This window comes from Polyodon spathula, chromosome 11 (assembly GCF_017654505.1).
Source record: "Polyodon spathula isolate WHYD16114869_AA chromosome 11, ASM1765450v1, whole genome shotgun sequence".
Taxonomy (NCBI): domain Eukaryota; kingdom Metazoa; phylum Chordata; class Actinopteri; order Acipenseriformes; family Polyodontidae; genus Polyodon; species Polyodon spathula.
Window position 1 is genome coordinate 19,196,822 of NC_054544.1, and position 20,351 is coordinate 19,217,172.

Sequence of the window (20,351 nt, forward strand, 5' to 3'; positions counted from 1 at the left end):
ACCAGTTTCACTGCCAGAGGGAGCTGCCTATCACGGTGCCCAGAAAGAATCTGCTGTCAAAAATCTGAATGAATCCTCACCATTGTTGCCCCGAAATACTGACCTCTGGCCAGTTGGTATGACACCTAAAGTAAATGTCCCCTTAGTTTTTGCCTTAAGGGTTTCTTGAGTTTAATGTAATACTCTTTTAAGTTAGAACTACATGTAATACTTATTAAGAACAATAATTAAACATACCTAGACCAGACAGCCTGGTCTGGTTCAGGGTTAAAGTAGCTCTGGAACAATTACAGAAGTCTCCCTGTCTCAGAGTTCACAAATCAGAATCAAATGGAGATTACTGTTTTGTTCCCCGTTGCAACAACTAATTGATCTAAATAAAGCATGTGGTTTGCCGGTTTTAAACCTTACCCTGGCATCACCTGAACATACAAGAGCCTCCCTGGTTTGTTGTTGAATGAATGTCCAATGTATGTCAACAATATAAACAATATTTCCTGAGCATCCACCCTCCCTATAATAATACTGAAGTGAACTATTTTACACAACTCATTTAGCTGTTTTATGAACAACTGTGAAATCAGTCCTGGTCCATCATAAATATAAAAAAAATCTATATTATGTATTTGAATCCCTGGTGCAAAGTAATTCCGTCATCTAGCGATATATAAAATACTTTGCTTTATGGTTATACTGCCCATTCCTTAGAACACACCTTTTGTTTTGTAGTCGAGACCTATAATTTGGGCAGAAAAAACTATAGATGTTGGATACCTGGATATTCCTGAAAAAGAAAACCAATTAATTATAGATTTCAGTTTTATAAATAACGCTAACACAGCAGTGTGAAACATATGAGCTATGAGATGCTTAGCTCAGATTAAGTTTGACTTCTTTCACCCCTGAACAGACACCTGCCTGTTCTCTTAATTCAAACTCCCCCCTATACCTTAATACTCTAGAACACTTGATAAGTCTGTTCCTTCTTCACTGTTTCCAGCTGCCATGGCTTCAAACATAATCAAAGTGCCTGGAAATAGACCTTCCCAATTTTTAACACAACTCTGGGGGGTTCCAATCTGCTGTGCCAGGAATCTAAAAACATTCACAAGAACAATCAATAAAGGTCATGTTAGCAAGTAAATAAGAAGCCATGAATCTCATACTGAAGACTTTCAAAAGCTGCAACACGAAAGGCTGAAGTGGTTTCACAGACACAGATTTGCACTTAAGGAAACATTAGGTTCAAGATTTGTTCTGTCAGGTTCTGTGAAGCAAGCTGCGAGTGGTCTGTGTCTTAACTGGAATGTCACACCCTATATTCTATAATTGCTACATACATCCCTCTCAAGCCACACATTAAGAGAACATTAAGATGCAGTTTTAAGCAGTGTGTGGGCAGGGACAGATAACACAGATAAGGGTCTTTTCTTATCATTTAAAATTATCCTGATGAAGTATTAAAATCATCAATCATAAGGTTGGAACAATAGAGGTTTTAATAAGTTAATGACACATGCAACCGATAAAATAAATTTAACACATTATCGTTTTCGATTGTTTAATAAGAGTTTACTTCCCCAGTCCCACCCCGTTTTACACCAGGGGTCGTCTATGTTCCTTTTATGACTCCTTGTTTCTTCATAAACAGAGATACTTAATTTCCATCAATCCCATTTAATTTCGGAGTCTCACGTTTGTTTAAATTACTCACTTTTACCAGAATGGCCACAGGATAATTAGTTTAATAATATTTCATATCATGTTCCACCAAGCAGAAATTCATGAGGGGTTGACATCCTTCCAGTTTTCCAGTTTAACACCATAAACCTTCAATGGAGACCAAACCAAATGTCATGCCACTGCATTGGCACTGTTATTTAACATGGGTTCAGTACTGAAGAACAGCAGTGTAGCACAGTGGCAGCTTCAGTAGCAAGTAAAATGGAGATTTAGCTATTTAAACACATGGTATCATAACCATTGATGAACACAGCTATCCAAATCATGACTACTGTACAGCATTTGTTCCAAATTCATTGAGAAGGTGCCATGGCTGGTTGTGCTGTGGTAATGATTCTGCCTGGGTTTTTACAGTGTGTTGTATACTATTATCACAATGGGTTCTCAATGGTATTTTTTGTTTTCTGTTGTTTTGAAACAATATCTGGCATCACATTTCTGTCACTGATGCTGGGTGGTGCTTTGTGTTAAACTACTCCAGTTTACCAGTGGAAAAGCTATTGGTCCGAGCAATGTTGTGTTGTAGTGGTGAACATGTTGGAAAACAATGGTTTAGAATTATCTGTAACCATGGCACCCCATTTATGGAGTCAATTTGTTCCTATGGCCCAGGCCAGTCACATTCCAGATCGCTGTTTAATGGTTTGGTAGATTTTCAGGCATCAGCCACAGTCTGATAATAATAAAGGGGGGGGGGGGGGGGGGGGTATTTCAGGTGTATTGTATAAAAAACTATTCCACCTGCACAAAGCGCAAATGTTTGCCCAGAGCAGACAAAGCTGATTATGTCAGGTTGAAACCTGAAAAACAATTTTTAATAATGGGCTTATTTTGTTTACATTTTGTAAATATTAAAAAAAAAACAGTTACATAAAATGATAATCAATGGTATACAAAACAAGTGTTCCTCCTTTTCTTTCTTTTCTTTTAAACTCTTGTACAGATCATGCTTGACAGGCTGCTATGTTTAGAGAGTCAGTAGCTTGACATGTCATTTTACTTTCTATTTTACATTCCCTTGACGCATTTTATTGTGCTTGCAATCGTTCTTCTATATTGAGGAATCATTTTTCTCGAAATCTTGACCTGACTTCAACTGGAACTGAACAGCCTTCTATTCAAATCCTGTGGCACCGTAACTCCGGCAGAGTAACAGCAGGCAGTCCAAGATTAGGGTTAATTGGGGTCAGGGAAACCCAAAATCTAAAGAGCTCCGAAAAGCATTGGCATGCAACAGAAAAACTCCAATACCCTTTAGAAATGACCAGAATTATTTAAAAACCGGTTTGGAAAATAAGCTCTTGCTTTGCACTCAGCTTATTACTGCAAATAAAGCAGTTTGTAATTCCTTGCAATTATCCATGCATATGATATTATTGCTTTATTGTTCTATTTTAATAATTATCTGACTATAGTGGTTTATTACAATATCTTCAATTAGAGGTATCTGATTGAATTATCACTAAAGTGATGGACAGGTAAGTGACATGAAAAAACATCAGAAGTTCCATTTTGCATTTCTAGCAAGTCTCCCCACAAGGGAGTGATAACAAACGTTTAAGACTGAGGTTTGGGGATTTCGAAGGGAGCGTTGCATTCCATGGCTCTCCTGCAGTTTAGGAAGGCATAACCAAGAAGGCCTGTATGATTAATGTAGCGCGAGCCCCCTCCAGTTATTTCAACAATTCAACACGTTTATCCCTAGTTTTATTTAACTTCTTTTATGGTAAAAATCTGGAATTTTATTTTTCCTTTTTTAAGTTTAATAATGGGAAGGTGTGAGGCTGTTGTGTGCTGACAGGGGAAAGGGTTGAGATATTCATAAAGCAGCAGGATACTTTATAATGGTAAAACTGGGAAATGACAGTCATTACAGGCTGTTATTCCTCATCAAAGGAAACTGAACAGGAACCGCTGCAGCACCGGCAGGGTGCAGAGAGAGCAGTTTTGTGCTCTTCTCTCTCCCTCTTACCTGCTGATTAGCCTGCCGTTGTCAGCTAACAATACCCAGGAAATACCTCTCTCTGTGCAAGGAGACAGGCCTGCAATAATTACACTGCATTACAAAAATTGCATTACTTTTGTACTTCTAAAAATGTAATTTGGTTTTGATATCACTGAAGATAGAAGTCATTGCCGACACAGAAAAAAGCAGCTTTGTCTGAGATAATAAAGATTTCATGTCTCTATCCACAGTAAGGGCAACTTTCACATTCAATGCCCATTTATTATGTAAAAAAAGCTGAAAAAGCTAATCAGCTGCCAACCAGTTATTCATCACTCCTCGAATTAAAACCATTGGCATTGTAAAGAGCTACTTATATAAAGAATCACATTTCTCTTCACTAATGTGTTCTTGCTGTTTAGATTCACATTAGACACCACTTTCCATGTCAGTCATCACACCCTGGTGATGTTTTAAATCTCAGAAGGTTAACGCTCCTGTGACTCAATATAGCTTAATATAGCTGGTACACAACAGTGTAACCATTTAATTGTCCCCCTGCAACACTCTTCAGTTACCAGTTGTGCTTAAGGAGAAGGCATGTTTCAATAAAAGCCTACTTTTAATATGGACAAAAACAAAACACAGTCAAGGTCAAAGGTTTAGAGCACAGTTTTAATTACAGTATGCATTTTTTTATAATTTTGAAAAAACAGTATTCATACAGGCAAGCGTCACATCCGAATGCCATTATTATTATTATTTTAATATTCAATACCTGCCTCTGCCTCAGTGCTACTGCTACTCCAGCATTACTATCCCATATAGTCTGTCTTCATTCTCATCCCTGCTCCACGGGGACCTCTGGTTTTTATTATCCACATTGGACAATCTAATTGTGCCCTACAGCTCCCTCTGCTGGCTAGAGTAGCAGTAGCAACAACTTCTCCCAGACTACAGGCTAAACATAGGCACACTATAGAGTAAAATCAGATTCCAGCCAATAACAAGAGTTGAGAAACTGAACCCAGCGTGACAGGCAGAGACAGGAAACCTGCCGTGCCAGTAGGATGACATTTTCAACACCTCCCCTTCTTGAAGGTTATAAAGACACAACAAAGTTGCAATCTGAACAAACCCACTACTCCGATGTGACACTGCTACTGATGCTGTGTGTTTGACAAACAAAAGAATCAGATATTTACCAAAAAAACAACAATAGGAAAGCAAAGAAGATGCAAAGACGAGCAGTGGTGCAATCCTGACAGTCGAACACGCCCCCTCTATGCAGTGTTTGGTCCCCTGGCTGTCTCCCGAGGTGCCCACCTCTCTGCTCTGTCTTTCTCTGAAGCCGTGCTCCGACTCACATCATATCCAGCTGTACAGGCAAGGAGACAGGCAGGTCAGACCACAATATAAGCCAATTACACTGGAAAGTCGGTTCAGAGAACTAACCAATGAGCTCAAACATGTCAACAGCTTCTATATTTGATTATGTCTGCCAACTTGGGAGTTTCCCTTTCAGGTGCTGAAACCTGCTCCGAGCAAGTAAGTCAGTTGTCTTAAGGAAAAAAGGCCCGACAACAGAGATATCCAGTCAACTAGCTACTCCAACGTGTTTTTATTTACTTACCTACGTATACTGTTTTCTTTTTTTTTGCTCCCTCCCTATAGAACAATGCCACTCAGTATCTAAAAAACTTAATTGTGTCATAAAAGAAAGTAAAAATTGCTAGACTAATTTTAATAATCAAAAACAGTGTTGTATCGACTCTCCTGGTATTACAACACAGCCTTGAAGATACAGTAATGCCTCTCCAAGCTTGAGCCATTGGCCTTTCCATTAAACCTGTAAGAACGGCACCGGAGCCTGAGATTGTTCTGCTTACCAAGTCATCCACATCCCCTCCATCGTCAGCAGGGGGAGCTGTCTGCTCATCTGGCTTCTGCTCTGGAGCCAGGAACTGAGGGAATTGAGAGACACAGAGGAGAGCTTGTTAGATGCTACTGTTACATATGGTAGTTTGGGTCTTACCGCTGTTCTTTAAATCACCTACATGATTAACTATCCTAACAAAATGTGATTCTGGAAATGCTCCTCAAAGCTCTTTGTCAACAGGCGAGGTGTGGAAGCCTATTAGTGTTACCAGAAGTCCATTGGCAAAGCATTTATTTTGCTGGAATAGTTCAATAAGCTTGACAAGTAATAGCTAGAATGTCTGGTGCAGGAGGAAGGTGAGGGATATGGTCTAGGTTACCTGATTGGCTTCCATTTTGGACACTGGACTGCCTTCCACCTCGTCCTTGCTGATTAGGGTGATTTCATCTGTAGAACAGCATGTTTATATTTTAACAGGAGGGCACAGGGTGATTTAGCCAATGTTACAAATATTCTGTCTGAACTCCGGTAAGAGCACCTCAAGACTTTTTAAAACATTTCAAAGCACAGTATTTCAGTAATTGCGTGGAGCACTTGCAGAATGATTGCCAACATCATAAAAAGGAAAGGGGATTGAAGAAAAAAAGAAGAAAATGAAATGCAAAGCTACTTACTGTTACTGAAAACTGAGCTTCATTGAAATAATAAAGGCACAGTTGAAAGAAAGCTCTGAACTGCTCATTGAAATAACTCTGTGTACACTATAAAGGTTATGACATTTAATACATAAAGGAACCACAGTATATGTGAATAGCAATACAGTCTTTGAAGAAAACTGTCAATGTGCTAGTCAGTACCAACGTGGGAGTTGAGAACCACCTTGTACCCTGATTAATAGGACACACACAGACATACAGGTCCTACCTTGCACAATGAGCTCCCAAAAGTCCTGCAGCGCTCTCTCCTGGACACTCTTCTTCAGTGTCTGAAGGTAGCTGTTGTATGGCTCCACATCGCCAGCCTGGCACAGCAATCAAAAAATAAAGTGCTTTGAAGGGTATTTGTCATAATCATTACTTTCCAATGTAACTGTTCCGACTAGCTACATAACAGAACCATAGCAAGATAATGTTTCGTACATGTTAACACACTGACTGCCAGGCGGTGTTCATTTTGTGGTTTGCTGGGGGACACTGGTAGCTCAGATTTAGTTTTTTGTTGTGTTTTATGGTGGTTCTGAATGAAACACACTAATACCCTACACTAACACAGCGAACAATGAAACTTTGCAAGTGGAAGCACTATAAATGGTCTATCACCATTGATCCTACAAGGCACTGTAGTGAACAGCAAAAAGTAAGATGAGTTTCACTGCACACGGACACACAAACACACGAAAGCACACACATGAAGCACTGCACACGGACGCACAAACACACGAAAGCACACACATAAAGCACTGCACAGCCCTCACCTTGCAGGATTCCTCACGGAAGGCTTGGATACAGGAGATGCTCTTCATGTAATACTGTGTGCCTTTGGTGCCAAGGAGCTGGTCAACCCTGCTGGTTAGCTGCTGACACACTGCAATATACCATGGAAAAAGCAGGTCAGGCACGCTGCCATCCCAGGATCACTAGAAACAATTACAGGACATTGCTGGAAAGAAGCAGCTGGCTATCAGAGGAACAGAAATACACAAGAAGTGACAGTCAGAGAAAGGTCTGTGCCCCCCACTCTTTCTTAGAGCTCACCTTGGCTGAAGGGAAGGCTCTTCAATCTAATGAGAATGCGGAAATCTTTGGCTGGATCAACACTACCCACCTGGAGAAGTGGAGGATGAAAGAACAATTGAGAGATGCAAGGGCTTATAGGTTTACACAGACGTACATTACCAGCTATTTGCTACTTACCTTGGGATGAGCTGGACATAGTTTGGCTAAACGCACAGCAGATATTTTAAAATTAAAAGATAAAAGGCCCCTTGCACTATCCAGATCTAAGCTGTACAGATTATTACATCTAGACTCTGCAAGTGGAAACAATTTTTAAAAATCTAGCAATACTTCCTACAAAACACTTAAAGACATATAAAATAAACTAGTAAAATTCTTAGACTCGTTTCAACTAGAAGTCTTCATTAATTACTGCCAGCTTTAGGCAATACACCATGAAGCATACTGATACTGTAACTTCACAAATAACACTCATTCTTTTTTTTTTTTTGTTTGCCATTTGGTTGGCAGTCCAAGGTGTATTAAGAAACTAAATGTATTTTTCTGCACTGCATTCATGAAGGTTCACACTTACAGCTGTAACAGCGCCTTCTGCGAGTCCGGCAAGGCTGAACTTTTCATCCAAATCCTGACGAGCCTTCTTCGAGCTTGGCTCCTCTTCAGTGCTGCAAACACAGAAACATGAGACTGATTACGGCTGATTATTCAGAGCAGTGCGCTCTCAAATTAGGGTTCTGTGCACGCCGTAGACCAAAGCCTTCCTGTACAGTATATTCATAATGTGTAGCACTGGGATTTAGTCATGATGACCCACACCTTTTAAAATAGTAGTAGCTAACAAAAAAAAAATATAATAATTGCTGTATTGGTCTCAGATTTGAACTGTTATATGAAACATGAAATTGGTACTATTCTAGGTTAAAGAAATTTATTTGACATGCATTCTGTAGCCTTTTTAAATGGCCTCTCCACACTGCCTGTCAGTTCCAACACAAAGCCAGTTCCGTACACAATAGTCTTACAAGCGAGCTCTACTAGGCAGATGTGAAAAAACATGGCCCTGTGAAGAGGCACCTACACATCTCCGAAGATGTCCTGGGCAGTCTTCTGCTCCTTCTTACGGACCGCCTCCTGCAGGGGGAAGCGCTGGCGGAGCTGCTGGAGGGGAGCTTTGCAGCGGGCCGTCACCTCCTGCGGTCTCTCCAGCATCCCTTTCAGCCAGGGCTCGGGAGGGGGCAGGGGAGCTGAGGGGTTCAGAGCCCGGTGATGCAGACACTGCATTGCCAGACCCACAAGAGTTGCACTTAATATTTTTGGCATATATTAAAATGGTGTTAACCGTGATGTTGTAATAATTGCATACATCTCTGCTTAACATCTGATCACTCTATTAATTTAATATCAATATTCCATCTATGTCCATTTTTTATTATTTTAAATGTTTTCAGTATTAGATATCAAAACTATTTAATCAGCTATTCTAGGCTGATATTTCTGTAAAGTTAAATAATGCAGTAAGATAGGTCTGGATTTTACACATTGTCTAATTAAGCTGAAAATGTCCCTGAATTTCTCTCAGAGTGAGGGGCATGCAATATGAAAATCAATGTAATTGACAAATAACCTAATTGAATTATCATTACAGCACAGTGGAATTTGGGCCCTATGTACTTGTGAATTGGGGAGATTCTTTCTATCCACAGCAGCCATGAGCATATTTACAAACTCAGCTGGCACTGTAATCCATTGGTAAACCTGCATTTGTTAAAGGATTTTATCAATACTAATCAATCAAACTGCTCTCCCCCATGCATTTTAACAACTGTCCCCGGACTATCAGGTAGCATCTGGGACAATAAAGAGAGTAAAGTGGAGAAACAATGGAGTTAAATCAATGACATTTTTACAGAACTGAAATCAAGAATACTCAACATTTGCTATGTTTATTGCACGAAATAAGTGGTATGCATGAAATGAGTGTGGGACTTCCTCTGGTACCTGGAAGAGCCTCTGGAACTGCGGGTTTGGGATACTGCTGACTTCAAACAGATCCTCCACCTCCTCCCCCTCCACCAGCATCATAGAGTCAATCAGTGAGTCCACTGCAGCCAGCTGCTCCCCTGAACACACAACACAGCCAGCTCAACACAGGCTGCCTGTACCAACCCACCACATCACACCCCCAGAGCTAGACAGTTTCCATCAGTATTATTATTATCATTATTATCCATTTATTTATTTATTTTTAATTTAGCAGTGGCCAGTTGATTTTACCATTTTTTTGTGGCGTCAGCTGACCATTTTCTTTCACTTTGCAGGCCTGCCATGCAGCCAACCCGGAGATACAGCGTCGGAGAACAATGCAGCTCTGGGCAGCTTACAGCCAATTGTGCACCGCTCCCTGGGAACTCCAGTCCACGCTGGGTAGTGGAATAGCCTGGACTCGAACTGGCAACCTCCAGACTATGAGGCGCATCCTGCACTCTACGTGGAGCGCCTTTGCCGGATCCACCACTCGGGAGCCCCCATATATTTTAAAAACTGGATACAATCTGGCTTTGCAGGCATGGTAATTAGACTCCTATTGCATAGCAGTTTCGCCCATTCCAGGTTTTACTACAAGCGTGATCAGCCGCTGTGCGCATGTAACAAGCTCAAGAGTGTCTTATTAAAGTCCTAGTAAAACCAGCAATGGATCACACTGCTATGCCATGGCAATCTTCTTTCTAGTCCTGCTTTGTATCCGCACACAAATGAGGTGAAATGCACATAATTTTATGCTAGAAGAAAAATGTATCATTTTGAGAGTTTTACATAGAGGATGAACATCCACTTATATGATTTACTTGTTGGCTCAGTAGGGAGGCACTCTCTTCAAGAACTCAACCACCATACCAACAAGATGGCATTGTGCTGTGTGTGGCGAGGGTGCTGATGTCATTTCTCGATGACTCCTGTCTAGTTTGTGGACTTTTACAACGCCAAGGAACTTCAAAATATAGCCCAGTGTGCTGTCCCCTGTGTCCTGTTCAATTACCAATACAGGTCAAAAACGATTACAGACTTACCTGAAGGGATGAATTTCTTGTTGTTCTGAAGTGAAGAGAATGTAAACTGCCTGAGATCCTCCATGTAAGGCAGCTGTACGTACATCAAGCACTGGGAACAGAACACAAATAAAAATAGAAATTAGCCTAGCTCTCACAGCAAGGACTCAAGACAACTTCAAATAAAAAATAAACTGAATATAAATATGTTTTTTCCTTGACAGACAGGGGGTCTGGGTATACTCTGAGAATATAATGTGGATGTGACTCAGCCAATGCTGTAGGACACACAAAATATAAGACAGGTAGGCAGGTAATTACAGAGGGTCCCATAAAAACCAAACTGGAAACAAAAATTGTGTCCAGAGTTCAGAGCAGAAGGTACTAAAAGGCATAGAACAGTTTAGCAGGTGAAGCGGTAGCTAGGATGATTTGGGATACTTCCTTTACATGATATACTGTATAGCAGTGGAGGAGTGCATCTTGTATACAGTAATACATGACCAAAAGCACAACATAGCTAGTTGTGGTCCTCAACATATTTTTTGAATGATGAATTATATAGGATTTAAAAAGTTATGTCTTAACAAAATCATCATTAGTGATTATTTTATCTTACACATCATAGAGTAACATGTAACATGACCTACGTGCTTGGTCAAATCCTTAGCATTGTGACCTACGTGCTTGGTCATATCCTTATCAGTAACAGCTTAAACAAAAACATTACAGAACAATTAGATGATGCCCTGTGGTATCAGATTCAGCCCTGAAGACAATGCTGTGCTATTCCAAGAGGAGCCGTGTGAAGCCGGAGGAGCAGGGACTGGCTCACCTCGTACTTGTCCTGGATGCAGGGGAATGCCGCCCCGACCTGGGGGTTACTGCGTTTGTCGTATGCGTAGCGAATGATGGCTACCATCTCCAGCTCTTCTAGGGCATGGATAAGGGACGAGAGAGCCACTGCAGCATGCTGCGGAAACAGAAACACACACACACACACACACACACACACACACACACACACACACACAGTGATTATTAAATCACTCAGCCATGTTTACTGCACAACAAAAAAAATCCAGCACCAGGTGGAGGCACCAAATACCACTATGGATCATATAGAGAACTGTGTGACTTTCACTAATAAATATGGACACTATTGGTCTCAAGGAGGTTTTCATTATTGAGATACACAGCAGAAGGCAGCATTTTACAGGGAAACACACAACTCCCCTTAACATGCTTTTTTCATCAGCTTTCAGAACCATAGAATTATATTAAAAAATCTTTAGAAAACAGTCATTAATTGCCTCCTCAAATATGCCAAAGGTGGACTACATTCCCTAAGATCCCTAAAGAACTCCAAGGAGGGGGTCAGAGACTTCTTGTATATCATCAATGACAGTAATATTGAGCTTGAAAGGACACCATCCAACCCAACAACCCACTATCTCTGCCCTTCTTACCTCGTCATCCCTTGCAGCGAACACCTTGATCACCTGGTTGCCCATGAAGTGCTGCCGCATTACCTACACAACAGATCAGAGAAACAGGTTTACTCGTTTTGTCCAGTCCCAATGCCGGAAGTGTGTTCCATGCATTCAAGTCATCAAATTCTTTGCACTGATCATCAAGTGTAAATTAACTTCTGATCTTGGCTTCTGCAACTGACTGCAATTTCGATTGACCAAAACATTTCACATGTACAAAAACATCTATGATACTATGACCAGTCCTACAAAGATGTCATCCTTTTGGAAAAGCGTATGTGCATATTCAATATGAAAGGTTTTAAGTTAATTCCGAGTGTTGGTTTTATTAAGGGGTCAGATTTGAAAGAGACTGCAGATGACATGGTACCTGACTTTGCTTTGTAAAGCCCAGCACAGAGAAGCACTTTCCATCTGATTTGTACTTCATCTGTTCCTGGTCAACCTTGGAGAAGGGGACGATGTCGCTGCCATAGCGGAACCCTGTGCCAAGACACAAGACAGGAGAAAGCGAGAGTGATAGCCTTTCTCTGAGAAAGATATAATAGGCGGCTGCCTATAGCCTGGACACTTTTCTAACAGCACAGATATAGGGCCATTCCAGTCCATGTGGACCAAATTCTGGAGATATTGACAAAATGGTGGCAAGACAAGTGGCATGAAAAAAAGAACACATGGTGAGAATGTGTCTGAAGGTAGTAAAAATGCATATTTTGATGACCACCTGTTACATTTTGATTATGGGGAAATTACCCATTGAGAAATAACATTGCTAGAATTTCATTTTCATTATTACTGATGTAGAAAGTAGAGTAATCGGAGGTGAAATGATCATATTGGTACTATACATTGATCGGAAAATAAACCAAGAAATCAGTTCTGATGGTAACTTATAGATCCCTGATATTTCTCTCACCTGATGCCGCATTAGCGTTACATGATCCTGGTATATCATTAACTCCTAAAGGAGCTTATAAAGCCCCATCATGTTCTTTGCTTCTATCTGTCCAACTCTCAGGTGCAAGTTTTGATTTTGAATGAGGAAGCAAGTGACTAACGTGCAGGGCTTAGGTCCAGTGAATGTGATGTTAGAAAGAAGCCGTCTGATAGAGTAGTATGAAGGGTTATGTGTTCTTTGTTTCTACCCTGAATGGTGTCATCCTTAGGAACCTCAGTCTCATTGTCATCGTTGAGGCAGAAGACGGTCTCTCTCTGCACATCTTCTTTCCGCTGCGTCCTAGCGTCCACCACTGCCCAGGACTTCTTGACCTTCTCCTCTGTCACCTGCTTTCCAAAGGCACAAGAAAGAAGAGCGGCGAACACATCAGAACCTCCTTATTTAGCATGAGCTATAACATGACATTGAATGCACTTCTCAGAAATAAACGTATTTAATCAACTTCTAACATCCTGTCCAGAACAGTCTGACTCTAGAATTCAAAACATTCACTCTGGCATGACTGCGGATCCAGTACAAATAGAACTGCTTTGGGTTTCGGGTCCAGAACTACCTGATCTGGTAGCTATGCTGCTGAATTCTGGGATGGTTTTGGGATGTGGAACAAAGTCTACTGGGGGGCTAAGACAGATTCAAACCAAACAGATGAAAGGCATCAGAGGCTTGTGAATTAGCTCACTGCACCATTCCATAAAACGTTTTTTTTGTTGAACCAAATAAGTCAAAACGTCTTGGGCTTGTCGGTTGCCTCCCTGTGACACAGACTGATGGTACAGCAGGGGGGGTACAGCAGGTTGATCCAAGCCTGGTAAAGGTTGAGAACGGGGTGAAGGGGGACACTCACCGCCTTGTATCCGATGATGCGAATGGTCAGTGAAGAGCCGATGGTGAGCTGGCAGGGCCACGCCATGGGCCTCCTCTCGATTTTCTTAAAGATGGACAGCTGCTCCATTGACTCGCTGGAAGAGACAGCACAGAGAGGGTAATCACCTGACAGTTTGGTTCAGTGTTTGATCCCTGGGATTATATTTTAATAACAGCTTTGCAATCCTTATAACAACTTTTAAATCGAATAATAAAAACAAAGATAACTGTGTGCAGTTTAATTTAATGCTAACACTGAACAAAATGCCCCAAAAATGCAAATGGTATAAGGTTTCCTGTTAGTCTTCTAAACACATTGGCTGTATGGAGATTGACTGGACAGACTCCCAGTGCTGACCTGAATGTGTGGATCTCATCCAACCCTTCCTCTTCATCCAGAGAGGTCATCACCTTCCTGACCATCTCCAAGCCTTCCTTCTGCTCCTGTGTGAGCCCCTTCCTGGAGTACGGGGGCTGTCCTGGCCCAGCAGCAGCATCCCCACGACCTCCGCTCTCCTCTTCCACGTCCAAGGGGAAAGGCAAGCTGTTAAACCATCCACAAATCAGAAGATTATTACTGCACCAGGAAAAACCCCTAGCCTAGCAAAAAGCAGTCCAGATTTTTTTTTCTTGTCATTGAATCTTCTAGTCTAACAGCAATAAAGTAAACATAACAGACAATACCTAAATGGTTCTGTACTGATGCTGACATCAATACAGCATTTTTGCATTTACTGCCTAATATTGAAATAAGTCTCTTGTGAAAGTTCTGTTGAAAACAGCAGAAGGCGGCATTTCTAGGGACGTGCAACATCTTTTGACGGATGATATAGTTTGCATGCTTTTCCCTACTTTGCAATGTGTCTATCAAATTACACAAACATGCACCATGATGAAAGCATGACTCAATTACTTACAAGAACTGCAGGGAGATTCCTCCTTTCTTTAAATTGTCTACAATAATGTCGACTTGGTCGGAGCTATAAGGGCTGCACAGGTCTGTGAACACGGCAATGTGCAGCTTTTCATACTTCTTCCCACTAAAGGCGACACCAAACAACACTTTAATTTGCTTCTGTATTTGAATTAAAACACAATAAATACAAGAAAATGTGAACCAGCGATTAGTTTGTTAATATAGCTTAGGTTCTGGGATGGGAACTAGCTTATCAAACTGCATCCATCTCTAATGTTCACCAAAAAACTGAAAACAGTATAGCACTTCAGTCTACTCCCTCACTCAATAATCAATATACCGTCATTTATTTTGTATGAAGAATTGAATTACACTGTAATTAGAGTAATTCACCACCTCTCGTATCTTTCTTCATTGGAGAATTATAAACACAACATTAGTCTTACAGGGTTTCTTTCTGTAGAAGGTCCATACAAACAACCAGTGCATCAAGAACTAATGAAAGTAAATGTCAAGGTTTTGAACAGTTTTCAAGACGGTACAATTGACGGTATGAGGACTGTTCACCCATGCACATTAACATATGCGTGGTCTTACAACAAAGCTAGGATATAAGAGAATGTCATTGTTGCTATCTGACGAAGTGTTTGGTGTACCAGATTCAAAATCAGCTTCATGTGTATTCTTACCTACTTTCACTACAAATGTATAAGTTGATATACTATGCAAAAATGTACAGGCGGTCTGGAGTGTAATATCTGCAAACCTGTATTATTAGTGTGCTCACAGTCTCACCATGTCCGTTAAACAAGGTTCTAACTGCGCTGCAGTAACCTGCAGATACAACCATAATTTGATGTGTGCTCTCTTAAATTTTCCTTGATATACTTATCTGCAAACGAGTCAACACAGTTTTTTTTTTTGGTACAGCAAAGCGGACACCACACAGTGCGATTCCTTTGCACTGTGTAATGTCATCCTATGCGATTCCCCCCTCAACTGAGAAGACCCTGTTATGTGTCACCGTGTAAAAATGATAGCCCCCCATCCTGTATAATGCCTGTATCTCCTCTTTGATAAGGGCACAATTCACCTGTGCTACCCTTCTTCACTGTATAGTGTATGTGTCTTCCCTGTGGTAATGACACTATCCCCTCTGTACAGTGTATGGTTGTGTGCTATGTTTCCCCTGTGATAAGGATACAGTCAGTCTGCTGGGCTCCTGGCTGGATATTATTCTGGATCTCCTCCAGCAGGTCAAAGTCTGGCAGCATGAGATGTCTATGCACAAAGATGTTCTGGTATTGGTCGTCAGAGGCCAGTGCGTTCTTGGTCTCATCCGACCCAAACAGTACCAGGGCAAGCTCATCCTTGTTCTCTGCAAACACCTGCAGAGGAAAAACACACATAGGCTGCACTGAAGCCATATAACACAGGTTACTGTTTGGTAAGTGATGGATCATTAGCTGACAGGCATGTGTATAAACCTGGGAAATAATCAAGCAGTACACTTGTTTTTTTTAAATAACAGACCTACCCTGAAAAGCTGGTGAAAATTTTATTTTCATGTGTTCTTGAAAAAAACACCTATATATTATTATTATTTATTTATTTTTTTTTAGAATTTGAGTATGAATCAAGAATCTTAATTTTATATATATATATTCACCAGTAACATGAAAATTTAAAACTCTGCCAAATTGTGTTTTTCTCTGGGGAAATTATCCTCTGCACGTTTTTTTTAATTTTTCGATTATAGAAGCTGAGATAGATTGAGGCAGACACGTAGGTAAGAGGAGGACAACATTCTCTGAGATCACTAAATAAAGTCGCTCTCATTGAGACAGGCTCTCTGTTCAGTGTTGTTCTGCTTAGGTATCTAAGTATCTAAATGCTTTACAAATCAAATGGTATTGTTGTTGTTGATGTTGTCAGGCTCTAAACAGTGACTGGACTTGTATCATAAGAACAGCAATGGCATTTCAGTGAATTGTAAGTCTTAGATTCATCATTTACCTGGCGCTGTACAAACATCTGAATGACCTTCTTGGCTTGTTCGAAAGGAGGTTCTTCCCCTGGAGCGGAGTTACTCATGGAGAACCCCACGTCCAGACACAACACCGCTGCAGACTGGAAAAATACCAGGAAAAACATGGATCACAGCAGTACAACTATTATTAGGAAAACCATGGATCACAGCAGTACACTATTATTAGTAGTAGAAAAACCAGAAATTATAAAAAACACTACATGGGGTAGTGTATGATAAATGAGAATTGAATGCCCACCTGTGGATTTATGTAGCATCCCACCCCTAGAGTGGGTATTAAATTCTCATATCACACACTACCCCATGCACTATTCTCATATCACACATTATCCCATGCACTATCCTCATATCACACACTGTCCCATGGACTAATCTCATATCACACACTACCCCATGCACTATTTTCATATCACACACTACCCTCATATCACACACTGTCCCATGGACTAATCTCATATCACACTCTATCCCATACACTATTCTCATATCACACACAATCCCATGCACTATTCTCATATCACACACTGCCTGTGCACTATCCTCATATCACACACTATCCTCATATCACACACTGTCCCATGGACTAATCTCATATCACACTCTATCCCATACACTATTCTCATATCACACACAATCCCATGCACTATTCTCATATCACACACTGCCTGTGCACTATCCTCATATCACACACTATCCTCATATCACACACTGTCCCATGGACTAATCTCATATCACACACTACCCCATGCACTATTCTCATATTACACACTACCCTCATATCACATACTACCCTCATATCACACACTGTCCCATGGACTAATCTCATATCACACTCTATCCCATACACTATTCTCATATCACACACAATCCCATGCACTATTCTCCTATCACACACTGCCCGTGCACTATTCTCATATCAAACACTACCCCATGCACTATTCTCTATATATATCGTACAAAACAACACATCAAACCTTGCATGCGTCTCTGCCACCAGGTATTAAATGACATGGTTTTTACTGACAATAAACGCAACCCGATCTGCTGTACAGAAGATTGTTTCTTTCCCCAACCTACAGGGTTTCAGAGTAATACAGTGCTATTGGAGACATTTTTACATCTAATGTTGTACTGTGAAACACAGTTCTCAGATAACATCCAAGAAAACTTTATAATGTTTTATTTTGCCTGTGTACTGTATATATTTTGTAAGGGCAAAGGAAAAAAAAAACGACTTTATTCGTCTAAACATTTCCAGCTCGTTTCACAGATAATGTAACCTTCCCGAATGAGTGCTAATCAGGGTCTGTGAAACCAGCCATAGAACGAAATTAAAGATTGTAAAAAGAAAATCGGTAAGATCAGCGAACAGTGAAATGAGGAGTTAAAAGATAAAGTGACACAAAGAAAATAATATCAGAGGATTCTTAATTACCCTCCTCTCTAACATAAGGGTACATTAAGCGAGTTAAACACACAGCATACATTCCCCATTACTTACCACAAGGTGGCATGCTTTACTTTGTCTAAAATCTAAACAAAGCCAGTTCGCTTGTTTTACATGTTGAGACTTGTCAGTATACTGCACCGACTGTAGGATAAGTATGGCTTCATTGTAAGACTGGCCTCCTTGAATAAAATAAACAAGAGTGCTGTAACTACACTAACATGTGGATGAATTCATGTTTATTTGCTGCTGCGATCTACAAACTGAATAACGTGTATAAGCTGTTTGATTATATATTGCTACTGATAGGCAGAGACGTTGCACCTCTTCAGTCCGTTTTTGCATTGCAAGCAGCAATGATATGAATGGAGCTACTGATTTTGCGATCCTACCATGCCTGCTAGCTGCCACTGTAATATCGATATACACAGCGCAAAGCGAATATTATATATACACACACACGTTTCAGTTTACTAATATAAAACCAGAAGACATTTCATTTGTTCAGTTCACTTTAAAACTTTCCCATTCTGCTGAAACCAATTTCTTGCAATCAATGACTGACACACCCAGCCAATTTCGGGTATAGTAATAATACCAATAAAGTACGTTAACCTTACGACTTAATAACTCAATAGATTATAATGTATTTTCGTACAGAAAAAATAAGTGCAATCGCTTTTAATACCTTAACAGCGCGCCACATTATTTCTGCTTACGTCCCTTCTCTTCTGTTTCCGGAATAAAACATTTACCTAGCGGGAAAAAAGGGGCCGCCTTATCTGACGTAAAGTGTTAGTAATTACATAGTCAGCCATCGGATGAATTATGAGTAATATTGTGCAGTATGTAAGTGCAATATATCTTTGGTTCTAAATATGATTTTTAATTAAAATGCCAGGACACTTGTTTTCATCATCACCCATGAGACCCATAACTGTGTCACACACAAGCATTTTCAGTTTTATACTAAACTGTAATTTCGTTATTTCATTGTGATATGCTTCATCATAAACCCGACATTGTTAGTCTTCTGGGTTGTTTACAAGCCCATAGTTCAGCTGCAGACACACTTGTTGATGTCCATGTGAGTTCTGCTGTGGTTACAGTATTGCAGTGCCATGTAAGCAAAATATGAACATGTTCAAAATACCGTATAACCTTACCATGCATTTACTGTAGTTTACCATGGTCTAACATACTTCTCTGTACTTCACCAAGCGTGACAGCCTTGCTTTCACTATTTATCGTTTTACTACACTTGGTTATATATGCTTTAGCCGTGGTGTATACCGCAGTAGAAGTTTATTTTCCTGGTTTCTGGGTGGGAGAAACAGCTGTAGTTGTATTACAAAAGAGTCAATTATGCTAGCAGGTCTGCAGCCGTTGAAGAGAATAAAGCGAGTGACTGAGCCGGGCTGAGCCTCCCATTATGAAACACACACGTAGACCCTCAGCACTTCCTTAACAACAGGCTATGCTACTGGCTTATTAATAAGATGCGGACGCTCGTTTTTTACGCAAATGTGTGTGATACGGGTCCTGGTGCAGGTTATTATCTTTAATAATTATCACAGCCAACAATTAACTTTTAATACTAATTAGGTTAAGGTTGAGTCTATAGTTTGTGTGTAAATAAAATAAAATAAAATCGAATAGTACAATATTACTTTACAGTTAGCTAAAACTCATTATCAATATATGATTATGGTATCCAGATTTTATTTTCTCTTTGCCTCAGGTGATTTCTAAAAATCTTGCCCCCACACGACAAATCCACTTCCTGCAGCAGGTGGACCGCACATGTCTCATACTTATTGCACTTTGTTGCACACATGTGGGGCCAAATAAGAAGTTGCATAATTACATTTTTGAAATGTAAGGATACCCACTGGTCTCAAAATCCCCATTGATATACAATAGTTTACCTATTTTACTGCTCTCTGTTTGTTTGGCTTTTTTCAGAGGATAACCTTAGGTAGACATCTGAAATATTACAATTTAAAATAAGACTGTGAAGCAAATGTATTGTGTGGTGGCAGAAATACATTGATGAGAGGTGAGTAAATTCAATTTAAAGGCTTGGTTATATTACCACTCTTGGTGGTCGTGTTAGAGGGATTGGGATAGCTAAGAAATGGCTGGCGCACCTGCACTTTGAGCTGTTAGTGTACATCCATTTTCTGCTCTATACTGAAAGAGTTTATGTCTGTCACAATTGGGCCCATTGTGGTTTTGTTTCTGCCCCTACAAGGAGCTGCAGTGTGTGAGTC

At 40.4% G+C, this 20,351-nt stretch overlaps 1 protein-coding gene across 1 annotated transcript; it reads right to left on the bottom strand.

Moving 5' to 3' along the window:
• Positions 1 to 4,342: 4,342 nt before the first annotated feature.
• Positions 4,343 to 18,848, bottom strand: xrcc5 (X-ray repair complementing defective repair in Chinese hamster cells 5). The gene is made up of 21 exons (XM_041264758.1): positions 18,767 to 18,848; positions 16,598 to 16,711; positions 15,786 to 15,969; positions 15,028 to 15,076; positions 14,583 to 14,705; positions 14,024 to 14,209; positions 13,646 to 13,760; positions 12,989 to 13,127; positions 12,214 to 12,326; positions 11,820 to 11,882; positions 11,186 to 11,323; positions 10,372 to 10,462; positions 9,302 to 9,423; positions 8,382 to 8,578; positions 7,878 to 7,968; positions 7,322 to 7,391; positions 7,042 to 7,151; positions 6,492 to 6,588; positions 5,947 to 6,014; positions 5,578 to 5,652; positions 4,343 to 5,066 (listed from the first exon to the last, which is right to left on the bottom strand). The coding sequence occupies exons 1-21, from the start codon at positions 18,782 to 18,784 to the stop codon at positions 5,052 to 5,054; spliced, it is 2,178 nt and encodes a 725-aa protein (XP_041120692.1). The 5' UTR covers positions 18,785 to 18,848; the 3' UTR covers positions 4,343 to 5,051.
• Positions 18,849 to 20,351: the final 1,503 nt, after the last annotated feature.